The following is a 23,963-nucleotide window of genomic DNA, read 5'->3' as shown; positions in this document are numbered from 1 at the left end:
CCTGTTATTGTTCCTTTTTATTATTATTTTGAGGCTCGGCCTCACCTGCCTCCCCTGACAGCACGTCACTGGCTCAATGCAAGCAATTTTAAATCGTAGCATTAATAGGCTATAACATGTTCCACAAATAAATATATAAGGCGACTATGTTGCAAAATTTGACATTGGAAGAAATATAACATTTTTCTCCCATCTTGTCATCGAAACTGACCTTTAGTTTTTTTTTCATTTGAAATACTGAAATATACAAAGATAATTAATTGTCCAATATTTAAATACCAGTACAGTTTTCTTCAGGAGAAACAAAGGACATTCAGGTCTGTAATCCAACAAATCATCAGTCACATTAAGCACCCTTTTTCCTCTTTAATTGTGGTTTAAAACCATGTATTAGTCTGATTGCTTCACTTACAACTCGAGCTGCAAAGCCTCAGCTGAGAGCAACAACAACAGACCTTATCTTCATCTCAGGTCTCCATTCTGGTCAGACAGCAGATGTTCTGTTCATCTGCCGTGGAAACCTCAGTCAGTGCAACCATGAGACAAAGTTGAGAAGAGTGAGCTGGGTTTACGTACATTACATTTTCAGGTAGGCACAAAGTCAAGAGAAATCACACTTTGACCATCCTGCCAGGATCTCGTTCATTAAGGCGTACCTAATGGTGTTTTAAGACCTTATGAAAGCTAGAACGCAAGCTTTACAGATATGATTCTATCACTGCTGGCTTTCTGTAATAAAACAAAGTCTCCCGCCTTTCCACTCTGCTCTATTTCACATTTCCCTCCATTTTCAACAGCTACAAGAATATCCACATTTGCATGATAAATAACTTACACATACGCACACGCACACACACAGAGGGGATGTTTGGGTAGTTGCTTGGCACATTCTCATGCTTGACCGACCTCCTACCATCTAAACAACAATACAAGACACAGTAAAACAGGTCTTCTCACACCAACAGTTCAGTCTGGAGGCTTCAGCATGTCCAGGAGATAATATCTGATTGATAATCATCTGCCCAAATAACAGGAGCTGTACAGAGTATCTTCACATACTGATAATAAAGATGATCATTTCATCTGTATATACTGTATCTTAATATGCTGGTACCAAGTATTCACAGTGACTCTAAAATAACATTACAAGAGGAAGTTTGTACACCAAACAAGAGCGTTGAGAGTCTTGGATGTGTGAAATCCACTGTAAAGAAGGTCTTGATTTGGGTGGAACTCTTAAGAGCTGCCTGGGCGTTCGTTGGCACTGAGGAGAAGCAGTCCATCTCTTTTTAAATTTTAAACACACCTTGTCAGCGGTGCCTTTAGCAGTGGGCACAAAAAAGGCGAGGTAAGGTAGTGAGTAGAGCATGGGCAGGGTAAATAAAAATGCAATACTTGCCTCTGTCCAGTGCTGATTTAACCAAAAAAGTGCAAGACAAACACAGAAAAACACACATCAAGTTAGGAAGATTTCCTCTCGCTGCTACCACTCAGGAGCCATAAAATATTACCTCCAGTGGTCACAAAACAGTTCACTACAATATTCTAACTAGATATTATGTTTTCCACTTTGAGGTGTTTCACTTCGACACCTTTAAAAGCTGCCGTGAGGCCTGCAGGAGGACTTCTACAGTATGGCTGCTACAATATTGAGTGAGGTTAGAGGAAAGTTGCGGAAGGAAGCGGTTCTTTTCCTGTCATTGTGTGTCTTCCAGGGAAGTATAACCCCTTTTTCAGTGCAAGCGCCCAGACACACCCGCACGCACACACACAAGCTCACTTTGATAGCTTTTCCTTCCCCTCTTTTCGTTTAATGAAGGGATCATTAAGAGGATCCCTCCCTAGAAACTTGAGTACAGTACTACTGAGAAGCAAAGAGATTGTTGCCTAAAGGCCTCCTTTTTCTTTGTATTTAACAAGTTTTCTATTTTAAATGACCTTCCACACTACCTGTGCAGGACAGAGCATAGCAACGCTACTTCACATTTAAGTGTTGATATACAGTATAAACACACACACACTTAGTATGCATGTGATTCTACAAACTGTGTGTGTACACTTTTGGTCATTTTTCAGATAAACATGCTATTGGGTGTACACACTCTGTCTTAACTGCCACTTAATATGCAAGTGCTGTTGGGCCCAGCTTGTCAAGTATTTGAAGCAAAGTACAGTAAGAGATGCACACGCATGCGGCTAACACACACATGTATCACATACACACATACACACGCACGCACACACACACCAAGAGAAGCACTCTGGCAACAATAACCAGAAGTGCAGACTTGTTAGGGAATGTCATTACGTTTTAAGGAGTCAAATTGCATACACCTTCACCAGCAGGCAGGGTCACTATTCACTGTTCATCGAGGATATGTTTGAGGACGGCGCACACATTTTGCATCATTCTGCTGCTGGAGGGAGCGTGCAGCCGGCAGGCGGACGCTAACAGGGCTTGTTGACGTTGCACAGCAGCTCAGTGACTTTGATGAGGCGCGCCACCGTGCTCTGCGATTCCTCCTGCAGCCGCTGGTTGTTCTGCCGCAGGCTCTGCACCTCGGCCTGTAGCACCGCCTTGTCCTCCTTCTCCTGAAAAACACGGGCACACAAACAAAAACAAAAGGCTGTCTCTCAGATCGCTGCATGTGGCAGGAACGGAAAGGGAAGAAAGGAGCGAGAGGTGCAGGTTGAGTGCATTTGGGGACCCGTAAAAAAGCCTCAACTACTCAAACGACATGAAGAGTGAAGCAGTGAATTGCATATTAGGGTCAAAACAAAACAGTGCTGAAACAAGACACATACTGTCATTTATCAGGTTGGACTGCTATTGTTTTCTTTCTGCTTTTATCCATTCAATGCAGGGTCATAGATGACCACAACGTATCCCACCAGGCCTTGTGATTATATAAAAGACTTAATAGTCTTAGTCTTAATAAGCACATTAGAACCTCGGTTTTCATACACCCTTGTTTTCAACAAAAAATACTGCAAAAAATATGAACCCATGCATTGATGATTTAGTCTATGTGAAGAATGGATAGTGATTCTTTTGGAGTTGGGGAGTTAAGACATATTCCGACCAGTCCTTCAATCATCTTTATTATGTGTGTATGTGGTTTATTTGTTCACAGAAAGCACACAGAACAATAAACACCTCCGCATCGGTCTCCTTCCTTCCTGGTTCAAGCACTGCATGCTAGATGAATCTGTGCTTTTCTTATTTTTATACGGCTACAAAAAGTTGCTAGTGCCCAAACTTTCATAACTCCATCCATCCATATTCTATACCGCTTGTCCTCAATAGGATCACGGGTATACTGGAGCCTATCCCAGCTGTCTTCAGGAGAGAGGCGGGGTACACCCTGGACTGGTTGCCAGCCAATTGCACGGCACATATACCTTGTAGACAAAAAATCATGCACACCTGTGGACAACTAAGAGTGTCTAATTAACCTTGAGTGCATTTTTTTGGAATGTGGGAGTAAGCCAGAGTGCCCAGAAAGAACCAGTGCCCGCATGGGGAGAACATGCAAACTCCACACAGAGATGGTGTAGATGTAGATAGGAACCCACGATCTCCTGACTGTGAGGCCAACAGTGGGTGACAGTGGCTCAGGAGGTAGAGCAGATTGCCCAGAAACTGGCAGGTTGGTGGTTCAATCCTCACTCCCTGAACCCAGTTACTGTTGTTGTGTCCCTGGGCAAGACACTTCACCCAACTTACCTCCAGTGCTACCCCCACTACGAATATATGTGTGGTAGTTTGTGTAATATTTTTGGTTCTCTGGAACAAATTAATTGGATTTACATGACTTCTTACAACCAATCCAGGGTGTACCCTGCCCCCTCGCCCGAACACATCTGGGATAAGCTCCAGCATACCTGCGACCCTACTGAGGATGAGCAGTACAGAAAATGGATGGATGGATTTCTTCAGGGAAAGATTGATTCATTTTTCGTCTGACCTTCTGGAACGGATTCATGACGAAAACCGAGGTTCCACGGTATTGTACATTGTGTTCAATAAAGCAACCAGGTTCCAATAATAAGGTCATCTCAAATTAAACTGTTAACTGTCCATGTACAATCATCTGACAACTATATTGAATGGACAGCAGCTTCAATTCAACAGTGAGCATTGTTAGTAAACAGGTTAATCAATGGATTGGAAAAGCACCCATTAGGTGAGTCAAAATTCAAGAGTCACAGCATGTGGTCCCAGTTAAGCACTTTTATAAATAAGTTTCCATATAAATTATAGGTAGGGATAAAAGTTTTGTGCACACACACACACACACACACACATATAAGACACATTCTGTACATTATTGACAATTCTCATTGCAAGGCAACTTTGTGTTGAGAGTATTTTTGTCAAGCAGCATTTTGCAGAAAAAAAAAGTCCAGAGCTCAACACATACAATGTTCTTTTGACATCTACATGAACATAACATGGACTACTTCAATAGAAATGTAAAATAGTAATTACAGCTTTCAGTGGTGTGAAAATGACAACAGGAGTGGCAGCAGATTCACTAAAATGAACAACATATTACAATACTTGAATCTATAGGGGTTTTATATCTGAGTTGGCTGCCACTATAAAAGATTGCATCTGGTGGGACTTGAACACGTAAACAAGACACAAAAAACACCTGGCTCCCGTAACACAGGCCGAACCACTAAAAATTGTTGGGTTTCTACCTGCTGACTCTCCTGTGCAATTCACTAAAAATACAAATACAGCAACAAAGTTTGAAGCATTCATGAGAGTCAAAGCACCTTTTGCAGGTCATCCTGCAGCTTCTTCAGCATGGCCTCCAGCTGTGACACCTTCTCTTCCAGGTGGCCTGGAGAGTCACTTCAGCGCAAGAAAAAAAAAGTGACACTTCAGCAAAACGTTAATACATCAGTCTCAAACTCACGGTGCGTACCATATTTTGTGGCCCCTTACTTGACATCAAAGTTTAGTCTTGGGCATTTTACATGAATGCTGTATATCTTGTGGCAACTGAACTCACAGTAGGCTTGTCACACAGTGAAATGAACATGGGGATTACTGAACAGAACACTACAATCAATATGCAAACACAAAAATGACAGCATAACATGTAACAGGTAAGTAAACGCACCTAGGTCAACTACTACTACTACTATTGGGAATAATAAACAACAACTATGTTAACTGTCAACATGCAAATTTAGCAACTTTTTACAAAACAAATGCTGTAAGGCATGCTGGGAAGCCAGAGGCACTCCCAGCGACGCCGTGTAAAGGGAACCGTTGCCACGTCTCTGGCAGCAAGGACAAGTGCACAACAAGCCTATGTTCTGAAGAACCGTTCATGTTCTGAAGAACCCGGTCATGTTCTAAACTGTTTGCCCACAGGCAAGTTGACTTTAAGACCCCTAGCTCTAAATGAATATAGCTTATACATCTTTTTTTGTTGTGTTGTGTTGTGTTTACATCTGAGCTACATACAGTATGCACTCTACTAGAGCTGTTACTGCATTTGAACGAGATGTTTATTTGCAGTCTTGCTGTGTTACATTCTAGCTGACCTCCATGTTGGCCCGTGGGTGAACCTTAACTGTGCCCTGAATAGTTCAATCAGAGGAAATGTCTCCTGATATTTTTCTGTGTGGAGGAAACACAGACATCGGCAGTGAGTTAGACATGCTGTTGTGTAAGTGTGTATGTGTTTGCTCTCTCCAGGAGGGCTCTCCCGCTGATTCAGGAAAATCTAAGAGGCTGTCTGTCTACAGAGATAGTAGAGATGCTATAATGACAGTATTTGTTGCATAGCAACTCTGTGACCTACCTCTCTTTTGTGTTCAGCTTGCCGTCCGTCTGCTCAGCTCCCGATTGGTCTGCAGCTTTACGATCTATCAGAAGAGACACAAACGTTACGGCGAATTATTAGAAACACCTTTGAATTAATACCTGTCTTAATCCATGTTAGCCATTTAAAACTGAGCGTTGTGCAGGTGTACCTAACATTATGGCCGGTGGCTGTGCACATTTGCAATTCTCATAGTGATTTCACCAACCCGACATGGGTATGAAGTCAGTGGACTATATGATGTTATTAGCTTTCTCCTGATGTGCCTTTGACATTTACATCATTCCACAGTTAAACAGCTGCTCACCCTCGCGTGACAAAGCCTCAAGGATGCTGCGGCAGGCTGTGGCCAGGTCAGCGATGGACTGCCACTCTTCTTCTGTGGAATCTGTTGTCTCTGAGAGAACTGAGAGCAAGATTTAAGAATCAGTTCAGCCGCAGTGTGAAACACACTTTTTAATATAATGCATCTGGGGCAGCAGGAAGACTGCGACAGCACATTTTGAGAGATGTTCTCAATGAGGCTCAACAGTAACAATAAGCAACCACAAGGGGGTGCTGCGGCGTTAAGTCCACATTTTACACTTGGGCAGATGTTTTGGCCACGTCGTAAGCATATTACATTGGCGGTTGTGCAAAATTACAATGGGTTATCAAATACTGATATTAACTTGACAAAAACACACCTAAGTTTCCATATCTGATGATTTTTTGTTTTTCTTTTCTTTTTTTTTTTACATAAGATTTGGCACATTCTGAAAGTGTAAACAATAGTATACAACAATACAACACACACATTATCATAAATCTGACAAGATGATGTGTCCACTCATGGCTGCTAAATGATGAGGCTGATCTCAGTGGAGGTACAGCAGATGGTATTAAGAGCAGTGTTTTGATCTAAAACTCCACCCCTCCCACTGCCCATCTGTCCCCCATTTTATCCCAGCCCTGGCAGGGGGTGGTAGGAGAGCAGGGGTGATATTAGATTAGCGTAAAGCAGGGGTAGCATGGATGGGAGAAGGACAAAAGAAGATGTGGCGGGGAGCAGAGGGAGGATAATGAAGAGAGCAGTTTAACACAGAAAGGATTTTGGGGGTGAAAAAAGGCATCCGAGGCTCAAATCAGGCAGGGATGATTTGCAAACATGTGCAATTGTTCCATTTTGACATAATTAATGCAGCTTTGTTGTTAATGTTACATCTGCTGTTCATGTTACATCATGACTTTTGTTTTTAAAGCATGAATCACTGTTAAATAATATCTTCTAAGCTTCTAACATTGTTCAAAGGAGGCCCTGCTCGCAAGACTGAAGTTGAAATGCAAACAAAAAGTTTCATGAGAGCTGTTTGGTTTGCAAACAAAACCAGTATTTTTAAAATTTTGGTAAAATTTGTTTTGTTTGCATTTTTTTTCCAAATCCATTATCTTAAAATTTAAAATCTATTTTTGTTTGACTAAAAAGGAACAAATTTCTCTGCATAAAATAACACCAGGCTGAAACATTATGTACATGTGTATCTAACCTACTGAGAACAAATACAAGAGAGAGGCATAAACAACTATTGTGTATGATTATTTTTGTAGTTGTAATTTGCAGCAGTGTGGTGCAGTTTTACAACATTGGAAATTACAACCACAATAGCAAACACCTCTCTGATGAAAAATGAGCTTTAATACTGTTGTAAAAGTTTTACAACATTAGTAATACAGGTAAGAAGATACCGCAGGTGTACCTAATTCTGTAATAAGTGATGTGTTCTATTGATTACAACGTCAGTCTCTTACTCTTGGTGATGGAGTTGTGAAGACTTAAGGCTCGTGAATTCCTCTCAGCACGGTCCACACACGACAACCGTAAGGAGGAGAGGGACGAGTCGCTTGCCGAAGCTTTGTCCTCACTGAAGTCGGCTGCCATGAACTACATATGGAGACAAAGGTAGAAATAAAAAACGGGGCAGAGTATTGAGAAAAAATAGCACACCCTTTCGTCTGGTGTGGTTACCTGTTCGTCCTCGAGTGGAACTTTGGGTTTGACTGCCAGTATTAGATCAGGTGTGGCATCTCTAAGCTCTCCTACATTCTCATACATGTGGCGGTCCTCCTTTAAACCCACGTTGCCGTACACATGACTGGAAGATACAAAGGTAGAGATGGGAGGAGCAAAACACCAAACAAATCTGCCGTTGAAGCTTTATGACATTTTCATCCACTGCAGAAGTCACAGGTCAACAGAATATGAAGCACCTGGGCATATAATCTGCAGGATTGCGTTGGTTCTTGTCTGTTTTGCCTCCCGCTCTGTTAAAATGATCCTCTGTAATTGCACATTTGAGTGCACTTGTGTTTTGTACTCCACTGAATTATTTGCCAACATGCTGATTGTTTGGAGCATCGCGCTTACATGCGTGACCTACTTCTTTTGCATTTGTATTTACTCATTTTCAATGCAATCATGGAATTGTAGTGATTTCATCATTTCAGGTCTCACATTAAATTTACACACCCACATTCCGGTGTCCTTTCACTTGTCCTTTGCAGGAAAATGAAGTACAGGATTAAATTATAGTGCATCACTTGCAGTGTGAGGTTACTTTTTAAAGCCTTGCTGTATATGATTTATACTGGATGCCACTAAATCAAATGGATCTCCCTTATAAAGCTGGTTTTGCAATGTGAAGCACTTCTCTGGAAGTGTCTCTTACTAATTTGAATTTGAGACCTTATGGTTTTGGTGAGACTCACCCCTCACAAGTATCTCCATAAGAGATGCTGCGTGTAAGCTGTGAGCTCTCCTGGTCCTGATCAGACCTCTGGTCCTGCAGAGAAGTGGCCCGCAGCAAAGGTAAACTTGGCAGTGCCAGGAGCGAGTCCTCTCTTTCACTTTGTCGTTGAAGCTTGGCTGCCTCGTCGCTCTCCCCCTGGACCTCTGTGATGTCCATCTCGGTGACACCATGCACCTCCCTCTCCTCCTCCTCCTCTTCTTCCTCCTCCTCCCTCTCATCCAGCACCCAGGCCTCACTGGACTGATCCTCACCCGGCTTACACTCTGCATCCTTGATTGCTTTCTGGTAAAGTTCAGAGAAGCTCCTGAAGAACAAGAAAAAACAGCTATCAAACCTTCTTTAATCTTACTTGATGCTTCACTTTGAAATTGTTATTCTCCCAGAAATTGCATGAATGATGCAAGTGCAGACAATAATGCTGGTTAATACATTACAGCCTAGGCTCCTGAAGTGGGATATGTACACCATTTGTCCTTGGGGGTCCGTGAATACAAATTGAAAACAGCAAGACTACACCAGCTCCTAACACTTGAGAGTTACGCAGTGCCCTTGAAAGCCTCATGATGTGAACAGTGCAAGGACTACAGAGTGAATTATGACGGGTTAATCTTGAAGATCTAATTTATATTAATTAATTTTCTATGCTGGTTCGCCATTAGGGTCGCAGGGGTATTCTGGAGCCTATTCAGCTGACTTTGGGTGAGAGGCGGGGACACCCTGGACTGGCCGGCAGCCAACCGCAAGGCACAGAAAGACAAACAACCTCTCACACTAACATTCATACCTATTGACAATTTTGAGTTGCCAATTAACCTAACATGCATCTTTTTGAAATGTGGGAGGAAGCCGGAGCACCAGGAGAAAACTCACGCATGCAGGAGGATGACCGAAGCATGATGCTTTTAACTATTGAACTTTTTTCGACAAATTGAAACAAAATAAAAATGATACATGTTTAAATAATGTCGGCAGGTGTACCTGCCACTACTAATCATTTATGTTATGTGTGGTTATGTAAAGACACCTGTAAAATAGATGGCAAATTGCAGTAAATTAGCATTATGCTTACGTTCAAAGAACTACAGCTCCCATGATGCTTAGGGTGCCATACCAGGAAGCAGGTCCGAAGACTCAGTATGATATGTTCTGATAATTTGAAGACATACGCGATCATGTTGTCATCTGGCAAATCTTAAGTCAGTTTGATCAAATGTAGAATTACCTACAGCTTCTGCTTGGACATTAACGTTAAATGCTGCATATTACCTGTATGTCTAGACAACATTCACAATTTTTTTATGTGCTCTAAACATTTATATGCTTGCTATTTATAACCATCATGTTTACTCTACTTTATATAAATGATGTTAATACAAGTATGTCAGTTATTGCTGCAAATATTTAGTTCTCCATTCCAGTGCCAAAAGGCAGATTATCCATTATTGCTACACATCCAGCTTTTCACCACTACAATGTACATAGAGTAGGAGGGGGAGAGTTGCAACTTGCAGGGGTGTCCACTTTAAAAGCATTCTGCCTCAACAATGCTCTACTCATTGATATCTTGCTGTTGCTGCCTTTTCTCCACCTGAATGCAAATTGGTATTGATTAGTCATAAGCCAGCTGGTTCTCACACTGAATGTGTGCCGTTTCCCATGACAGCATCCCACCTAGCTCTTTCAAGATCTCATTCCTCATTTTCCTCTTTGTTACGAGGCATTATAATCATCAATATATTCTCAGAACATTTTCGCCTCTTCCTATGTAGCACTCATCCCACGACCATCACCTCCCCCCGTGTACTCTGCAGCCTGACCCACCTGCGGGGCTTCCCGTTCTCGTCCGGCGGGATGACGGTGATGTGAATCTTGTGTGCCGTGCGGAGCAGCCTGGTCCTCTCCTCTGTACTGAGGTGGACCAGGGAATGCCCGCACAGGCGAACCACACGAGCCCACAGCTGTAGGCCACCGCTCTCTGCATAGCAGAATCGCTGCAGCTCTGTCACAAAGCCCTCCTCGTTCATCAGAAAGCCGGGCTGGCCCACGCCGTCACGTAGGGGAGTGACCTCCAGAGCCTCGCACCCCCGGGTAACCAACTATGGGGTAAAATGATTTACTTCAGTGATTTACTTTGGTTTAAAATAGTGAGTTGTGCAGGGTCCATTCTGAACACCCAATTAAGGCACCACTTATGATTCCTTGCCCGATAAAGTGCTTCAGGCTGCAAACTTTTAAGTAATTAATGAGTCATAATGTGATAATCACCCACCTCAAGCCTCTGCACCACTTCTTTCAAATCTTCAGCCTGGTTCTCCATCACACTAATCAACACCGACTCGCCACGCTCATAGAAGATGTCCAAACAGGGTCCCCCTTCTTTTGTTTCGGTCACCGCCTTCCATCCGATGACATCCCTGCAGGAGCAGTTAAACACCACCCTGCGTGTGCACCTCTCAATGAGCACCACCGACTCGGCTGAGACACCCAGCAGACATGGAAGCTTGTGCTCTTCCTCGCTTTCATCAGCGCCATCGACCAGCACAGCCCACACCAGCGCCCCGGCACTGTGCAGCTCCGCCCCCTTTGCTCCCTTCAGCTTGTCTTTGCGCTTGCCTCCCAAGGAGAGCAGCGGGAACTTAGTAGAGGAGTCGATGGGCGTTGTGGTCACATAGTTTTCAGCCAGGTCCTTCAGGTATTCCTGTCGCGTGCGGGTAGCCATGGAGCGGAACTTCTCAGACTTTTCTGCTGCATTCTCCGCATTGACTGCCTTGGCCAGGAGGAAGTCTCTGAACGCAGGCGAGCGAGGGAAGCGAGCACCCTTAGGGAACAGCGGGCCAAATAATGGGATGTCTTTAGAGCGTGTTACGGCCACCCTAGGAGGGAAAGAGAGGAATGACAGATTACATAAGAGGAAGTGTTCAGTCTTTGTCCTGTTTGTTCTGGAGATATTTGTGTGCAACTTCAGGTTTACAAACATTTTACTGGGTTTGCTACCACAAATGCAGTACAGCATACACAGTGGATCCCCACAAAAAAGACATGCCATTCCATCTGTTCATGGATCATCTTACGTTATCATTTATTAATGGTGAGTACATACACATTTTATTCTTCAATGTGTTTAATAAGTGTGTGAGGATTCATCCTCGACTCATCCCTTACACCTGGATTGTGTCAAGAGTGAACAATTGCAATTGAAGAGAGAAGGGAGGGTTCTGGAGCTGCATCTAATCTAATAATTACAAGAAGCACTTTTATTGGGTTTGGAGGGTTGATAGGCATTTCAATTACAAGCGGTTTTGTCACCATTCGCTAGTGGTCCAAGAAAAGCGGGTCTCTACTGTATATATGTGCAAGTTTTTACCTCGTGAGCATTTAAAGCAGATGTACAGCGGTGTGACAAAGTCTTTGCCCCCTTCCTGATTTCTTATTTTTTTGTTTGTCACACTTAAATGTTTCAGCTCATCAAACAAATTTAAATATTAGTCAATATTGCACAACACAACTGAACACAAAATGCAGCTTTTATATGAAACTTGTTATTATTAAGGAAGAAAAAAAAAATCCAAACCTACATGGGCCGGTGTGAAAAAGTGATTGCCCCCCCCTGTTAAAACATAACTGAGATTAATTGAAATCTATCAATCTGGAAAAGGTTATAAAGCCATTTCTAAAGCTTTGGGACTTCAGCGAGCAAATGGTGAAAACATGGAACAGTGGTGAACCTTCAAAGAGGTAGCTGGCCAACCAAAATGACCCCAAGAGCGCAGCGACGACTCATCCAAGAGGTCACAAAAGACCCCACAATAACATCCAAAGAACTGCAGGCCTCACTTTCCTCAGGTAAGGTCAGTGTTCATGACTCCATCATAAGAGAGTTCCAAGACGAAAACCACTGCTGACCAAAAAAACATTCAGGCTCGTCTCAATTTTTCCAGAAAACATCTTGATGATCTCCCAATAAGATCCGTCTCTGAAGCGGCCGAAAGAAGTAGCCAGTGGCTATGGATCACGCGCAAGGACACTTGCTGAGCTCAAAGCAGAGGGGGGCACACACCTGGGAAGCCAGGTGTTGCCGATGAGCTCTCTGGAGGTGTAATGGGTTTATCAGTGGGCCTATCATCAAAACACCAATGAAGGAGGGTGCCCACCAGACGACCCTAAAGAAGTTTTAAACCCACCCCCTTACCCAAGGGTGGGGCGTGGGGGGAAAGGGGAAGGCTGAGCGACAACCCGGTGGGCGGGGCAGTTTTTTGGTTCCAGATCGGGACTCTACTGCCTACTCATGATTGGGCATGGGACACAGGCTCAGGCTTGATAACCCTGTAGTTGGCCGCTTATGATGAGGGTGTCTAGTGTTGAAAGGCCGAAACACCCACTGATTCAAAAGGTACACTACTGATGATGTGTCCTAAAATGTACATCCTTCACATGGCTGAGATAAAGTTCCCACGCCACTCAACATCCATGCTCATGTGATTACCATCTATCGGCAAAAGGACATTTCCATCAAGTCCTTTATTTGTACGAACGAACATCACAACAGACCTGTAATAGGTGTTGTCAGTGCAGGGCTCATGAACTTGAACGATGATGAAGACGTGCTGGAAGTGAGAGCGGATGGACTTTGGAGTGAAGGGTAATGCGCCAGGCTCCTGGAACACGATGGTCACAATGTCGTTGCCAATGTGTCGTTTCCTCAGCAGCTGAAACCAAAAATTGTAAGATTGTTATACAAGCACTCTAGGCTTTCATAAAGCCAACAAAGTATCATGGTTTTGACTAGGGATGCCCCGATCGATTGGCCACCGATCAGTATCGTCTGATTTCCGTGAAAAATAAGGTGATCAGCATATGCCGATAAATGCCTTTCAACGCCGATCACCTGTGGCTAGCACTATTGCAGACCGCAGCGATCCATGCGTGCAGTGTAGTGTCTTACCCTAACATAGTTTTGGGCATTTCGAACCCAGATCTTCCCGATCTCCTGACTCTCTGGCCAAGATGTTAACCACTAGGCCACCGTGCGGCCCCCAATAACACTTATCAAAATAAACTGAAAAATGTATAATTAATCCATGTGATTGGTATCGGTATTGGCTGATTTCAGTCCTGGATGATCGGTTTCGATTTGACAGAAGAAAACACTGGTGTTTCTTTGCTATCCCTGTTTCCAGAAGTCAATAATAATAAAAAAAAAATCCATTATGCATTAGAAATGAATACCACTTCTACAGCTAAAAATAGATTGTAATGCATTAGCTACAACATTAGCTACACTTACACAATGAGATCAATACAAGAGCTGTATTGAAAAATCTCCCTTAATAAAGATAATGCAGTACATTACACTGAGAGGTATTTCTACTGTTTCAGCACCAATAATTAATATGACTACATTAATACCGCTCTGACTGTGTTACTCAATAACAAACATTATTATCTTTGTAATGGAATCATTTTGATACAGCTCCTGTATTGGCTCTCATTCGATGGTGCAGGTGTACCTAATTAAGTGTGTGGTGAGCGTACATTAACAGTCAGTATATTCAGAAAATAACAGCTTAAGATCCCAAGCTGTCGCAGCCATTAAGCAGACAGCTAAACATGATATCTTCTGTCTTTTACAAGTTTTTGTGTTAATCTACACCAATATGCCGTATCCAGATTGTGCACTAAAGGCTTAAACTGCAGACAGCACACAAGACGCTGAATATGTTCCTAGTAGGTGTGAACACTGGGGGGCAGGATTTTCTTGTCATGTACATTGCAGACTACAGAGCCTCCTTGTGAAGCATTTAACCATCTTATGTTTTTATTGAGACTTATGCTTTTATATTTTACAACCGACGTGTGAAATGTCTGCTGTCTTATCACTGTGAGTGATTTTTAATTACCTGTTGGGTGTTGTTGGCTGTGTAGGGCAGCATGGTGGACACATGGAACATGATCTCATAGTCCTGGTAACGCGTGTAGAGGGAATGTGTCCCTGTTGAGTCGGCTGCACAAGCAAGACACACGTCAAGATGCAATACTGAATGTAAACCACCTGTGAGATAATCAGCAGTGATGGTGCTATTGTGCATACATGACTCAAATGATGATGGGTTTGTGTTATCTCAGGGTTCCACTCATGCCCTCCTCATAGTGCCTATGCTAAAATGTGAGACACAGCCAATAGATCAGAGTGTGGTGAGTGTTTTTAGCTCACTTTTGTTGTCCAGCTGAGCTCGGTATTTCTCCCAACCCTTCAGTTTTACGCGATCCCCGAGCAAGTCCAAAAACTCTTCAAATGCCGGCCCGGCGCTCTCGTTGTTGTACATGTCCTCCTCAGAGCTCTGGCCCGCCCGGCAGTACATCACACCGACCTTTCGCTGGAAATTCAGCTGGATTACACAACACAAAAAAGGTAAAAAGGTTTATTGTAAACATTTATAAACACGTCACTTTCAGATTTCGGCCATTTTTAATAACTTTGTGTGTGTCCAACTTCAAGTCTGTGAAGTCTACAAACGGAGATTTGTTGTAATGTGCAGGTATTCTTTCTGTGCTGTGCTGGTAAATTTGGTGTGAATTTATACATATACATTAAAATTCAAACCCCCATATTATATCTTGGGCAAAAAAAATAGTCACTTAACATGGAATCATGTTGGAGTTTATTTTTAATAGCTGAAAGGAAATTCTAAATTCTATTTGCAAATGCAACTGTTTCAGGTGCAAAAAAAGACTTCAAAAGGTGACAAATATTTAATCATTGGCTGAGGACTGCACTCTCTGGGTGCAGTTTTTTCAAAATGCCAACTATTATCAGGTCATTAATAAATATTTGGACCTATTTTGATCTCAAAAGCTGTTTGAAAAAGACCAATTCTACAGTGACAATGTTATTCAACGGTGTCGCTCACATTAATCCTTTTTAATCCCCTTCATCTTCCACCTCCAACAACTCCTGCACAAAACTAATTATGTACTTGTTCAGTTCAAACCGCTGCTTTACATAGAGAAAGTCTGTTTTTCTCGCTTTTTTGTGTTTGTTGCAAAACTATGGGCTCTGTAAACCTCTTAGATGTATGTACAATAGTATGGTGGGATGTTTATCATTTTATATCATGTTTAATCATTTGTCACTGTTGTTTGTCGACTATATCTGATTCTAAAGGCTAAAAGGAGGTAAACTTCATCCAGATAAGGTAAGAAAACTTAATACAGGTGATCCTCGGTTTACAGTGTTCCAAGTTTCGGCATTTTGTGGTTATGTATACACTCCCACAAATAAATTTTAAAAATTGGTCCGTGACAGGAATATAGCAACACTGCTCTCAGCACTCAACTGTCATGACCGTCACTAAGGATAAAGATTGCATTGTAACTAGGGATGCAGCGATTAGGGTTTTATGCTGCCGATTCCGATCAACCAGGACTGAAATCGGCTGATACCGATACAGATCGCATGGATTAATTATCATATCACACACATATGGGCGAATGTTGGCCACATGGCTGCATTAGCTGCCATTTGAATGATGATCACACTGTAGGCCTCGAAAATTCACCATACTCGTCGCGTGTTGTTCTTCAAATGCCGTATTAAATTAAAGCTTTTTCACGTGCTACCCCAGCAAGATAGTTTTCGTGGCATGTGTTGGCAGTTAAGTTCAACAGTGCAGACGTTGTTTGTTTTGTTTTGGCACGCCTGCGCAGTGTGAAGGAAAGTGGGAGGACGACGCTGCCCAAGACGTTAGTTAGGGCAAGACACTACTGTACACTGCCCAAAGGGATCGCTGCAGGCCGCAATAGCGCTGCTAGCCACAGGTGATCCGCCTTGAAATGCATATTCCGATGACGTGATTTGTCACGGAACTCATCCGACACTGATTCGGTGGCGCATCGATCGGAGCATCCGTAATTGTAACGTCTACTTGGACGTTGGCAGGACGTAAACACTCCACATAACTGCCAGGTCACTACAGTATCTCTGAGCATGTCACAGGATCAGCTCCTGTGAAAGCGACCGTAATAAGCAGCGTAGTGGTCTTACTATTGACATAAGAAAATTATATTATTAATAATAATTAATATATTATCAATTATTAATAATTATTGTTGGAGAGCTTACTAGTTCTTTGGCTTTTATTTTTATCACTTTTTATTTTTTATTATACTGTAAATTAAGGGGTTTCCACTACATGTATTATATGTCTATTCAAACATGTTAGCTGTATTTAATGACAAATGACACCACACTGAGTGCAGATGTGCTTTGTAAATAAAGTGCAATTTAAATGTTGGCAGTCACATAAAACACAAATAACTCACCTCTCCTTTCTTTTTGTCAAAGTAGCTTTAATAGTGCTGAAAGTTAGATACACCTGTGCTATCATAACCCTGGACTCTGAATTTGTACTGTTTATACAGGACACATGTCTATAACAAAAATATTGAAATTGTTTATTTTGTTAATTGTGTTATTTTCAACTAAAAAGTATATTATTGAACAATTGATTTCCCATGTATTCGTATCACTCTATAACAGGCATCAAATTCAATTTAGGTTTGTGTCAAACAGCACAAAATTTTGTACTTATGTACTAGTCATAGTATTGTTAGACTAAATACTGTAGGTCGGGTAACAAAAGGAGGCTCGAAATTTTAGACTCTCAGTTGAAGTGCTCTCAGCAACTTTGGCATTAAACTAACAGTTTTTCAATGTTCTCAGTTCATGTTCTGCTGGTTCTTGAAAAACGTTAAATGAAGTTCATAAAAAGAAGTCATAAAAATTATTATTTGTCATAATAAAAAAAAATTTTGCAGACGCAGCAGTCCCATGCAGCCCACCACCACATCTTCAGAAAATCCCAGTGGAAACCCTGATATTATTACTGTTTTATTTAATTCTTGCATTTAGTGTTTTATTGCTGTATTACAGTGTGAGTGCCTTTGGAGTTCATTTAGCTAGAATTTAGGTATAATATCCCACTTGCAGCATAACTCGACTTACATCACACTTTAGAAACGGAGCTCGTACGTAACAACCTAACAAGAACATGGGAAATGGGAACATTTTCATTGAATTCCCTACCCATATTTAAAAACTCCAGGTTGATCCCGTTAACTGTAGACAGGAAGAGGCCGTACTTGATATGGTTCAGGCTACTCCAACGTTACGGTGATAGGTGCTCACCCCTTGTTCATCCAGCTTCAGCAAAGTGTCGCGGACCTTGGGAGAGTTGGAAGCCAAGCGAAGGCAATGCAAGTTGAGTTCTGGCATGATAAATTCCAGCAGCCTCTTGGGAGACAAGCCTCGAGGTGTTGTGTGACGGGCCGCAGAGGGCACAGACTCTTCCAAGATGGAACCACGCAGCGTCTTCATCTGAGAAGAGGATTCAATCCCAAGTCATACCTTCCATCATCTAGTGTGGTGAGCTAAGAGGTGAAACGAAGTTGAAGTTTACCTCTGTGGTGCGAAAGATAATTCTATAGTTGTACTGAGCTCCGCTGGTGCCTTCTTTCTCCTCTCTGCGAAAACTGATGGCCACTGGACCTAGGCGATCATCCATGCCGAAGAAATTCTGATGTTCTGTAATGATAAAATACACACATTTAATAAACTGCATCTTTATGAAGGCAGAATATTTGATACAGTTCCCAAATCAGTGTACATGTACATTTATCCATCAAAAGATTTGTGTCCATACTGATTACTGCACCCAGGTCAGTAAGAATTTTGGTTTAATTTTTACCAACAAGATTAACTTGACCTTTTTTGGTGCGTTTCTTACCTTTCATGTAGAAATATTTACGATAGTAATGCGCCCCCAGATCTGCATGCTCTATGAAGTAATTGCTTTTTCCCTGTTGCTGGACATGACTCTCTCTGGGCTCCTCCAGGACCGACACTGCGTCGTTGGGGGTCCGCGGGCTCAACCACAGTCCCCGCTTGGCTGGGAATCGGCCCAGACCCACCTGCTCCTCTCCCCCTGTCTCATTTCGGAAGTGGGGGCAACTGAGTAGAAGCTCGTTGTCATTGCCGTCACCTTCGTCCAGCAGCAACGACTGCTCAGGGTCATCCACGCCTCCCACATTGCCCACTCCACCTTGTGCGGGTGAGGAGGGTGTGGCCTGAGAGAGGGGCCGCATTTGGGAGGCGGCGGAGGCCCCCGAGGTGATGTTCTTTTTCCGTCCAATGCTGTCTCTGTTTGAGGCAGCCTCCGTGAGGTCAAACAGGATGCTCTGAACGTCGTAGTGTGCAAAGTTCCTCACCCAAGCGCCACCCCCGATGTTGTCATAAGGAGTCGGCTGAGGGATTTGAGGGGGCACAGATTTGGACTTTTTACTCAGTCCTTCAGGCTTGGGAGGTTTGGCAGGTTTTGGAGAGTCCCCCGTTGAAGAAGACAAACCTCGGAAGAATCCGTCTGGCTCTGGAGGGTTTCCTTGCAGTCCTAAAAGCAGGAAGGGGTCTTTAAAGCGGAGAGCATTAGGGCTCAGGGGATCCTGGTTCACAGTTCCTAACTCTTGGACTTGAGTCTGTCTCTCCAGTGAGGACAAGCTGCCATATTCCCTGTGCAGCAGCACACCCGAGTCCCCCTGAACCCCCACGCCCACCTTATCACAGACCACCCGAGTTGCTTTACCCCCAACCTTCCCACCAGAGTCCAAGTCTCCTAAAGTCACGTCACTGTTACTCCTCTGCATGATGTGGCCTCGACCAACCGCCCGCAGTGTCAGACCTGCTCGACTCGGGGTCAGGTTGTCTCCATCTGACCCGTCACCCTCTCTCCTGGGTGGCCACTCTACTACACCCACTTCCCGCTTGGGATCAAAGTTGACGGCAGCCACTGGCGGCCGCACATTCTGGCGCCTAAACTTACGGACGAATAGGTCATCGGACTGCATTGTGCCTGGGAAACTGACTCCAATCCAGTTTATTATTATCCAGATGTGAAGATGGAAAGCTTCCAATCAGTAAGAGCAACACATATAGTCCTTTTTTAAAACATTTCAACACACAGCGGCGTGTGAAAGATGAAGATTGCTGTGAAAAGAATGTCACTGCGGAGTTCATCCAGGTGTGGAGTTGTGAGTTTTGGCAGTGATCCGGGAGTTGTGAGGTTCCGCTTCCTGCGGAACAAAGATGACCATCACTGTGGCCCAACTCTCCTTCCTCTTATACGAGGCCCTGTCTGCACACCCAACATGGCATCCACTGACTCTTCAGTGCCTGCATAGAAAGAAGAGGTGCATTTTAAATCTTTCAGTCAAATTTGATACGATTTAGAAAATTTGCTAGGGTCAAAAGTAGGGATGTTTGATAATATCTGCCGACCGATATTACTGGAAAAAAATTGAGATATCAGATCATATGAGATCATATCGTTTTTCTGCCTATATTGATATCGGCAAGCAAGTGAGACCTCATCAAACTGCACCATGCTCCACAGAGCAACAAAGCTTGCTAGCGCAGTATGTCCGTGGTCAGGAATTATTTCCAAATTTCACTTTCGAATTGTAAATATGCAATTTGCAATAACTGTTAAGCACTGGTTATTTGAGGAGGGAGGAAGGCATCTTCCTTCATTACTTCTAAGCTAGTATCACAACTCTAGAAGAATCACTCAGAGTCACATGCAACGCTATGCAGCAAAATAATAAGAAGCGACAAGCTACAATCAAAAGAAATTGACTAAACTAATCTAAATTGTCCATAGGTATGAATGTGAGCATGAATGGTTGTTTGTATGTGCCCTGCGATTGGCTGGCGACAAGTCCAGAGTGTAACCCGCCTCTCGCCCAAAGTCAGCTGGGGTAGGCTCCAGCATACCAGCGACCCTAGTGAGAATAGGCGGCATTGAAGATGGGTGGATGGGTATTCTGTTGAGCTAAAATGTTTACAATACAGTAAATATGGTACTTGTATTGCATATTGCAACATTTGTCTTAATTTGCACAAGCGTTTGTGAAATGGATACAGTGGCATTACAGTAAGAAGCATGTGTTCATTACACAAAACTGATATTAGTTTGAGAAGATCTACAATATCCCTAAGAAAACCAATATCGAGCATCTGAAGTCATGGCAAACCAAGTTCCATTCAGATCTGATTCAGATGATTTATCTTGTATCAATTTAAACGGAACATGAAAAACGAATGTATTGTATTGTTGTAATATATTGTAGTACTACAACTCCATCCATCTATTTTTTATGCCGCTTATCCTGACTAGGGTCATGGGGGTATGCTGGAGTCTATCAGAGTTGACTTTGGCCAATTGCAGGACACATATAGACAAACAATCACATTCACACCTATGGACAATTTTGAGTCTCCAATTAACCTAACATAACATACATATTATTGGACTGTGGGAGGAAACCCACGCACGCCCAGGAAAACCATGCAAACTCCACACAGAGATGCCCAAACGGAGAATCGAACCCAATCTCCTGACTGTATGGCCAACATGCTAACCACTAAGCCACCGTGCAGCATTTGTAGCACGTATCAGGCTGTAATCCGCTGTGCTTATATATGATCTTCTTACACAAATTTTTGATTTGATGAAAATCCTTTCAGCTATTAAGATCCTAAATCTAAATCCTAGATTAATTTCCCAGGTAAGCGGCAGTGGAGGTCTGCTATCTCCGGGTGATGTTGTTCTATGCCATTTTTACTATGCAAACAAGTGTCTCTAAATAGCTCAATCAAACTCAACACAACCACCCCATTACATGCAAGTTTACAATAGACAGTGCTTGCACAAGGTGGGTGGATGTGGGGTCTTCCTGGCTCACTGGAAGTCTGGCATCATACAATATAAGTGCACTGTCTTTCACGTTGGTTCACAGAAGGTTGTAGAGCTTTAATTCATGCATTAGCATTACGGTACTTAAAGGCATCATCTCTGCACTGAATACTTAATGACTCACTACAAAAAAGTAATTATTTGAGCTTTGATGGGAACTTACCAACTAATACTCTTGTGCATATATTTTTTAAAATCATTCCTATGCCTGTCTTGTGTTTGACCACACTAATGTCGTCAATCATCTAAAATTGAAACCTGTCACCGCTCTCAGTAACGCAAGGCTTCTTCCTGTCAAGCTTCTTCACGTGCATCTAGCGCTTGAATCCTGAAGAGCAGGTGCAGTGGCGCACACACATATTCAAAGAATAGATGTCACACGAGTCTGCCGTTTCCTGTCCTAGTAAAAAACACACAGAGGAAGCTTTATGGTTTGCAAAGATATATTTACAAAGAACAGAATACAGAAGCTCTGCAATGTGTCACAATGAAAGGTTTGAGTCGTGCGGCGAGATATGCTAATGTGACGAGGTGTTTACATGCAGGCTGCTAATGAGAAAACAGTCACAGTTGTAGGCTGTGAGCAGGAAGTGTTGTTGACTGCACAGTTTGGTCTGGCTTGTGTCCATGTGGACTGTTGATTCATCACGTTTGACTCAGCATTTGAGCACCTACATTTGTAATTTACTCCTTAGTAACCTTGGTGTAGGACACTCGCCTTATACAGTGATAAGTGGAGAAAAAACAAAGTAGATACAACACTAAAGCGAGAACCCTGTTTAAGGGCTAGCCATTAGTTACGCAGGGCTGCGACTAAACGGTTGCATTTTGCGACTAACATCTGTGACATTGCGAGTAAATTTTTCATCTACTCGCGCATGTGTGACCAGATATAAGTATGTGTCCTGTATTGAGTTGACAAGAGACACACTTTGTCCTTCATTGAAGTGGGAATGAAAAATAGTCTATAATATGTGGAGTCAATGGCCACATAGTCAGGACATCTGAAAGATCTGGGTTCATATCTGTGTTGGGCATCTCTGTGTGGAGTTTGCATGTTCTCCCCGTGCGTGTGTGGGCTTCCTCCCACCTTCCAAAAACATGCATGTTAGGTTAATTGGCAACTCTAAATTGTCCATAGGTATGAATGTGAGTTTGTCTATATGTGCCCTGCGATTGACTGGCGACCAGTCCAGGGTGTACCCCGCCTCTCGCCCAAAGTCAGCTGGGATAGGCCCCAGCATACCCCCACGACCCGAGAAAACGGATGGAGTCATATTTTCAAAGTGTAACCAAGGAGGCAGAGGAAATCGGTGAGAGAAATAAGAGAGAAAATGTGAAATCTGGGACAACAGTGTCTCGAGCCAGAGGCAACAGCTAGCGTTAGCACTTAGCACTAACGTTACAGACGGTGCTAGCAACATTTGCAAGTTTAAATCAGATTGGATCAGACTCTTGTCTTGGCTAGAGTTTGAGGGCAACCTCATGTTCTGTAAACATTGCAAAGAGCAGAAGCAGGCATGACAAAAAAACACAACCACTCCAAGCGGCACATCACCTGCAGAGACAGCTGTCTCTGTCATGTAACTAGTTGCATGACGCGACAAAATAAACCCGCTTCGACAGTGACCGCAGCCCTGGATGATTAGCGAGTTGGAGATAAGCAAGCAGCTCAAAATCAAAATGTACATTGCATACATACACATTCTAGAATGACACTGCAATGCTTTCATTTAGAAATTCACTATATTTATAAATGCGAGGCATTATTATTATTATTATTAATGGAAAATATTACCTGACATGGTTGTCGGTTGGGTTGATATCAACGCTGTTCTTGTGCCGTGTGATAAGTGGCCGTTAATAATGTAATTGCACGTGATGTCACTCTGTTTATATGTATGAGTGCACATGTGTTACTGCGCATGGTGTTTGAGTGTTAATAATAAAATTGTGTTACTTAAGAAATTTCACATTGCTCCTAAATTGTTTCTGTGCTAGTGAAAAAGCCTGCGTACAGCCCTGTCTTTAACATAACCTGGTAGAAAGTAGTCCAGGGGAGTGATACCTGGTGAACGAGGTGGCCACGGAATTGGGCCATCCCTTTTATTTAAAAGAAACTATTTCATTAACAGGGTACGTGAAAAACACAAATTAAAAACTGTGACAACCACTGAGTACATAGAACAAACCTAACTAAAATCTCATCAGTTGCTTTTGTGATAAATGTTTTAATTGCAAAGAGACTTTGTGGACAACCTGCATTGTTGTGCAACAAATCATGCAGTCACAGTAACAGCACTGTATGATCTTCCGCACACACTGCAGGAATGTGGGGTCAGTGCTGCTGAACATACATAGTAAATGTTGCCTCATGTGTTTAAAAACAACAACAACAACAACAACAAAACTGTTGTTCCAACAAACACAATCTGTGTCACTCTGCACCATTACATTGCTACCTTGAACTCACTGCCTTTGACAAAGCACATATGCCCGAGCTTCTTAAGACCCCCCTACCTTTCCCA

The 23,963-nt window shown here is 42.8% G+C and overlaps 1 protein-coding gene across 3 annotated transcripts in view; it reads right to left on the bottom strand.

The window, feature by feature from the left end:
* Positions 1–351: 351 nt before the first annotated feature.
* The window catches only part of zmp:0000001168 (signal-induced proliferation-associated 1-like protein 2), a 36,077-nt gene continuing 12,465 nt past the window's right edge, over positions 352–23,963 (bottom strand). For all 3 annotated transcript variants that reach the window (XM_054755048.1, XM_054755047.1, XM_054755049.1), the window contains 15 exons: positions 18,415–19,853; positions 18,088–18,212; positions 17,817–18,005; positions 14,844–15,018; positions 14,530–14,633; positions 13,181–13,338; positions 10,902–11,505; positions 10,454–10,728; positions 8,592–8,936; positions 7,852–7,978; positions 7,635–7,767; positions 6,154–6,252; positions 5,826–5,889; positions 4,786–4,864; positions 352–2,592 (listed from right to left, as the gene is read on the bottom strand). In XM_054755048.1, the coding sequence (XP_054611023.1) occupies positions 2,449–2,592; positions 4,786–4,864; positions 5,826–5,889; positions 6,154–6,252; positions 7,635–7,767; positions 7,852–7,978; positions 8,592–8,936; positions 10,454–10,728; positions 10,902–11,505; positions 13,181–13,338; positions 14,530–14,633; positions 14,844–15,018; positions 17,817–18,005; positions 18,088–18,212; positions 18,415–19,528 (3,735 nt within the window). In that variant the 5' untranslated portion in view covers positions 19,529–19,853 and the 3' untranslated portion in view covers positions 352–2,448. The remainder of the gene's footprint in view (positions 2,593–4,785; positions 4,865–5,825; positions 5,890–6,153; positions 6,253–7,634; positions 7,768–7,851; positions 7,979–8,591; positions 8,937–10,453; positions 10,729–10,901; positions 11,506–13,180; positions 13,339–14,529; positions 14,634–14,843; positions 15,019–17,816; positions 18,006–18,087; positions 18,213–18,414; positions 19,854–23,963) is intronic.

Source organism: Dunckerocampus dactyliophorus, chromosome 16 (genome assembly GCF_027744805.1).
Source record: "Dunckerocampus dactyliophorus isolate RoL2022-P2 chromosome 16, RoL_Ddac_1.1, whole genome shotgun sequence".
NCBI lineage: Eukaryota > Metazoa > Chordata > Actinopteri > Syngnathiformes > Syngnathidae > Dunckerocampus > Dunckerocampus dactyliophorus.
The sequence above is the reverse complement of the archived record's forward strand: the minus strand, read 5'-3'. Positions and strand labels throughout refer to the sequence as shown.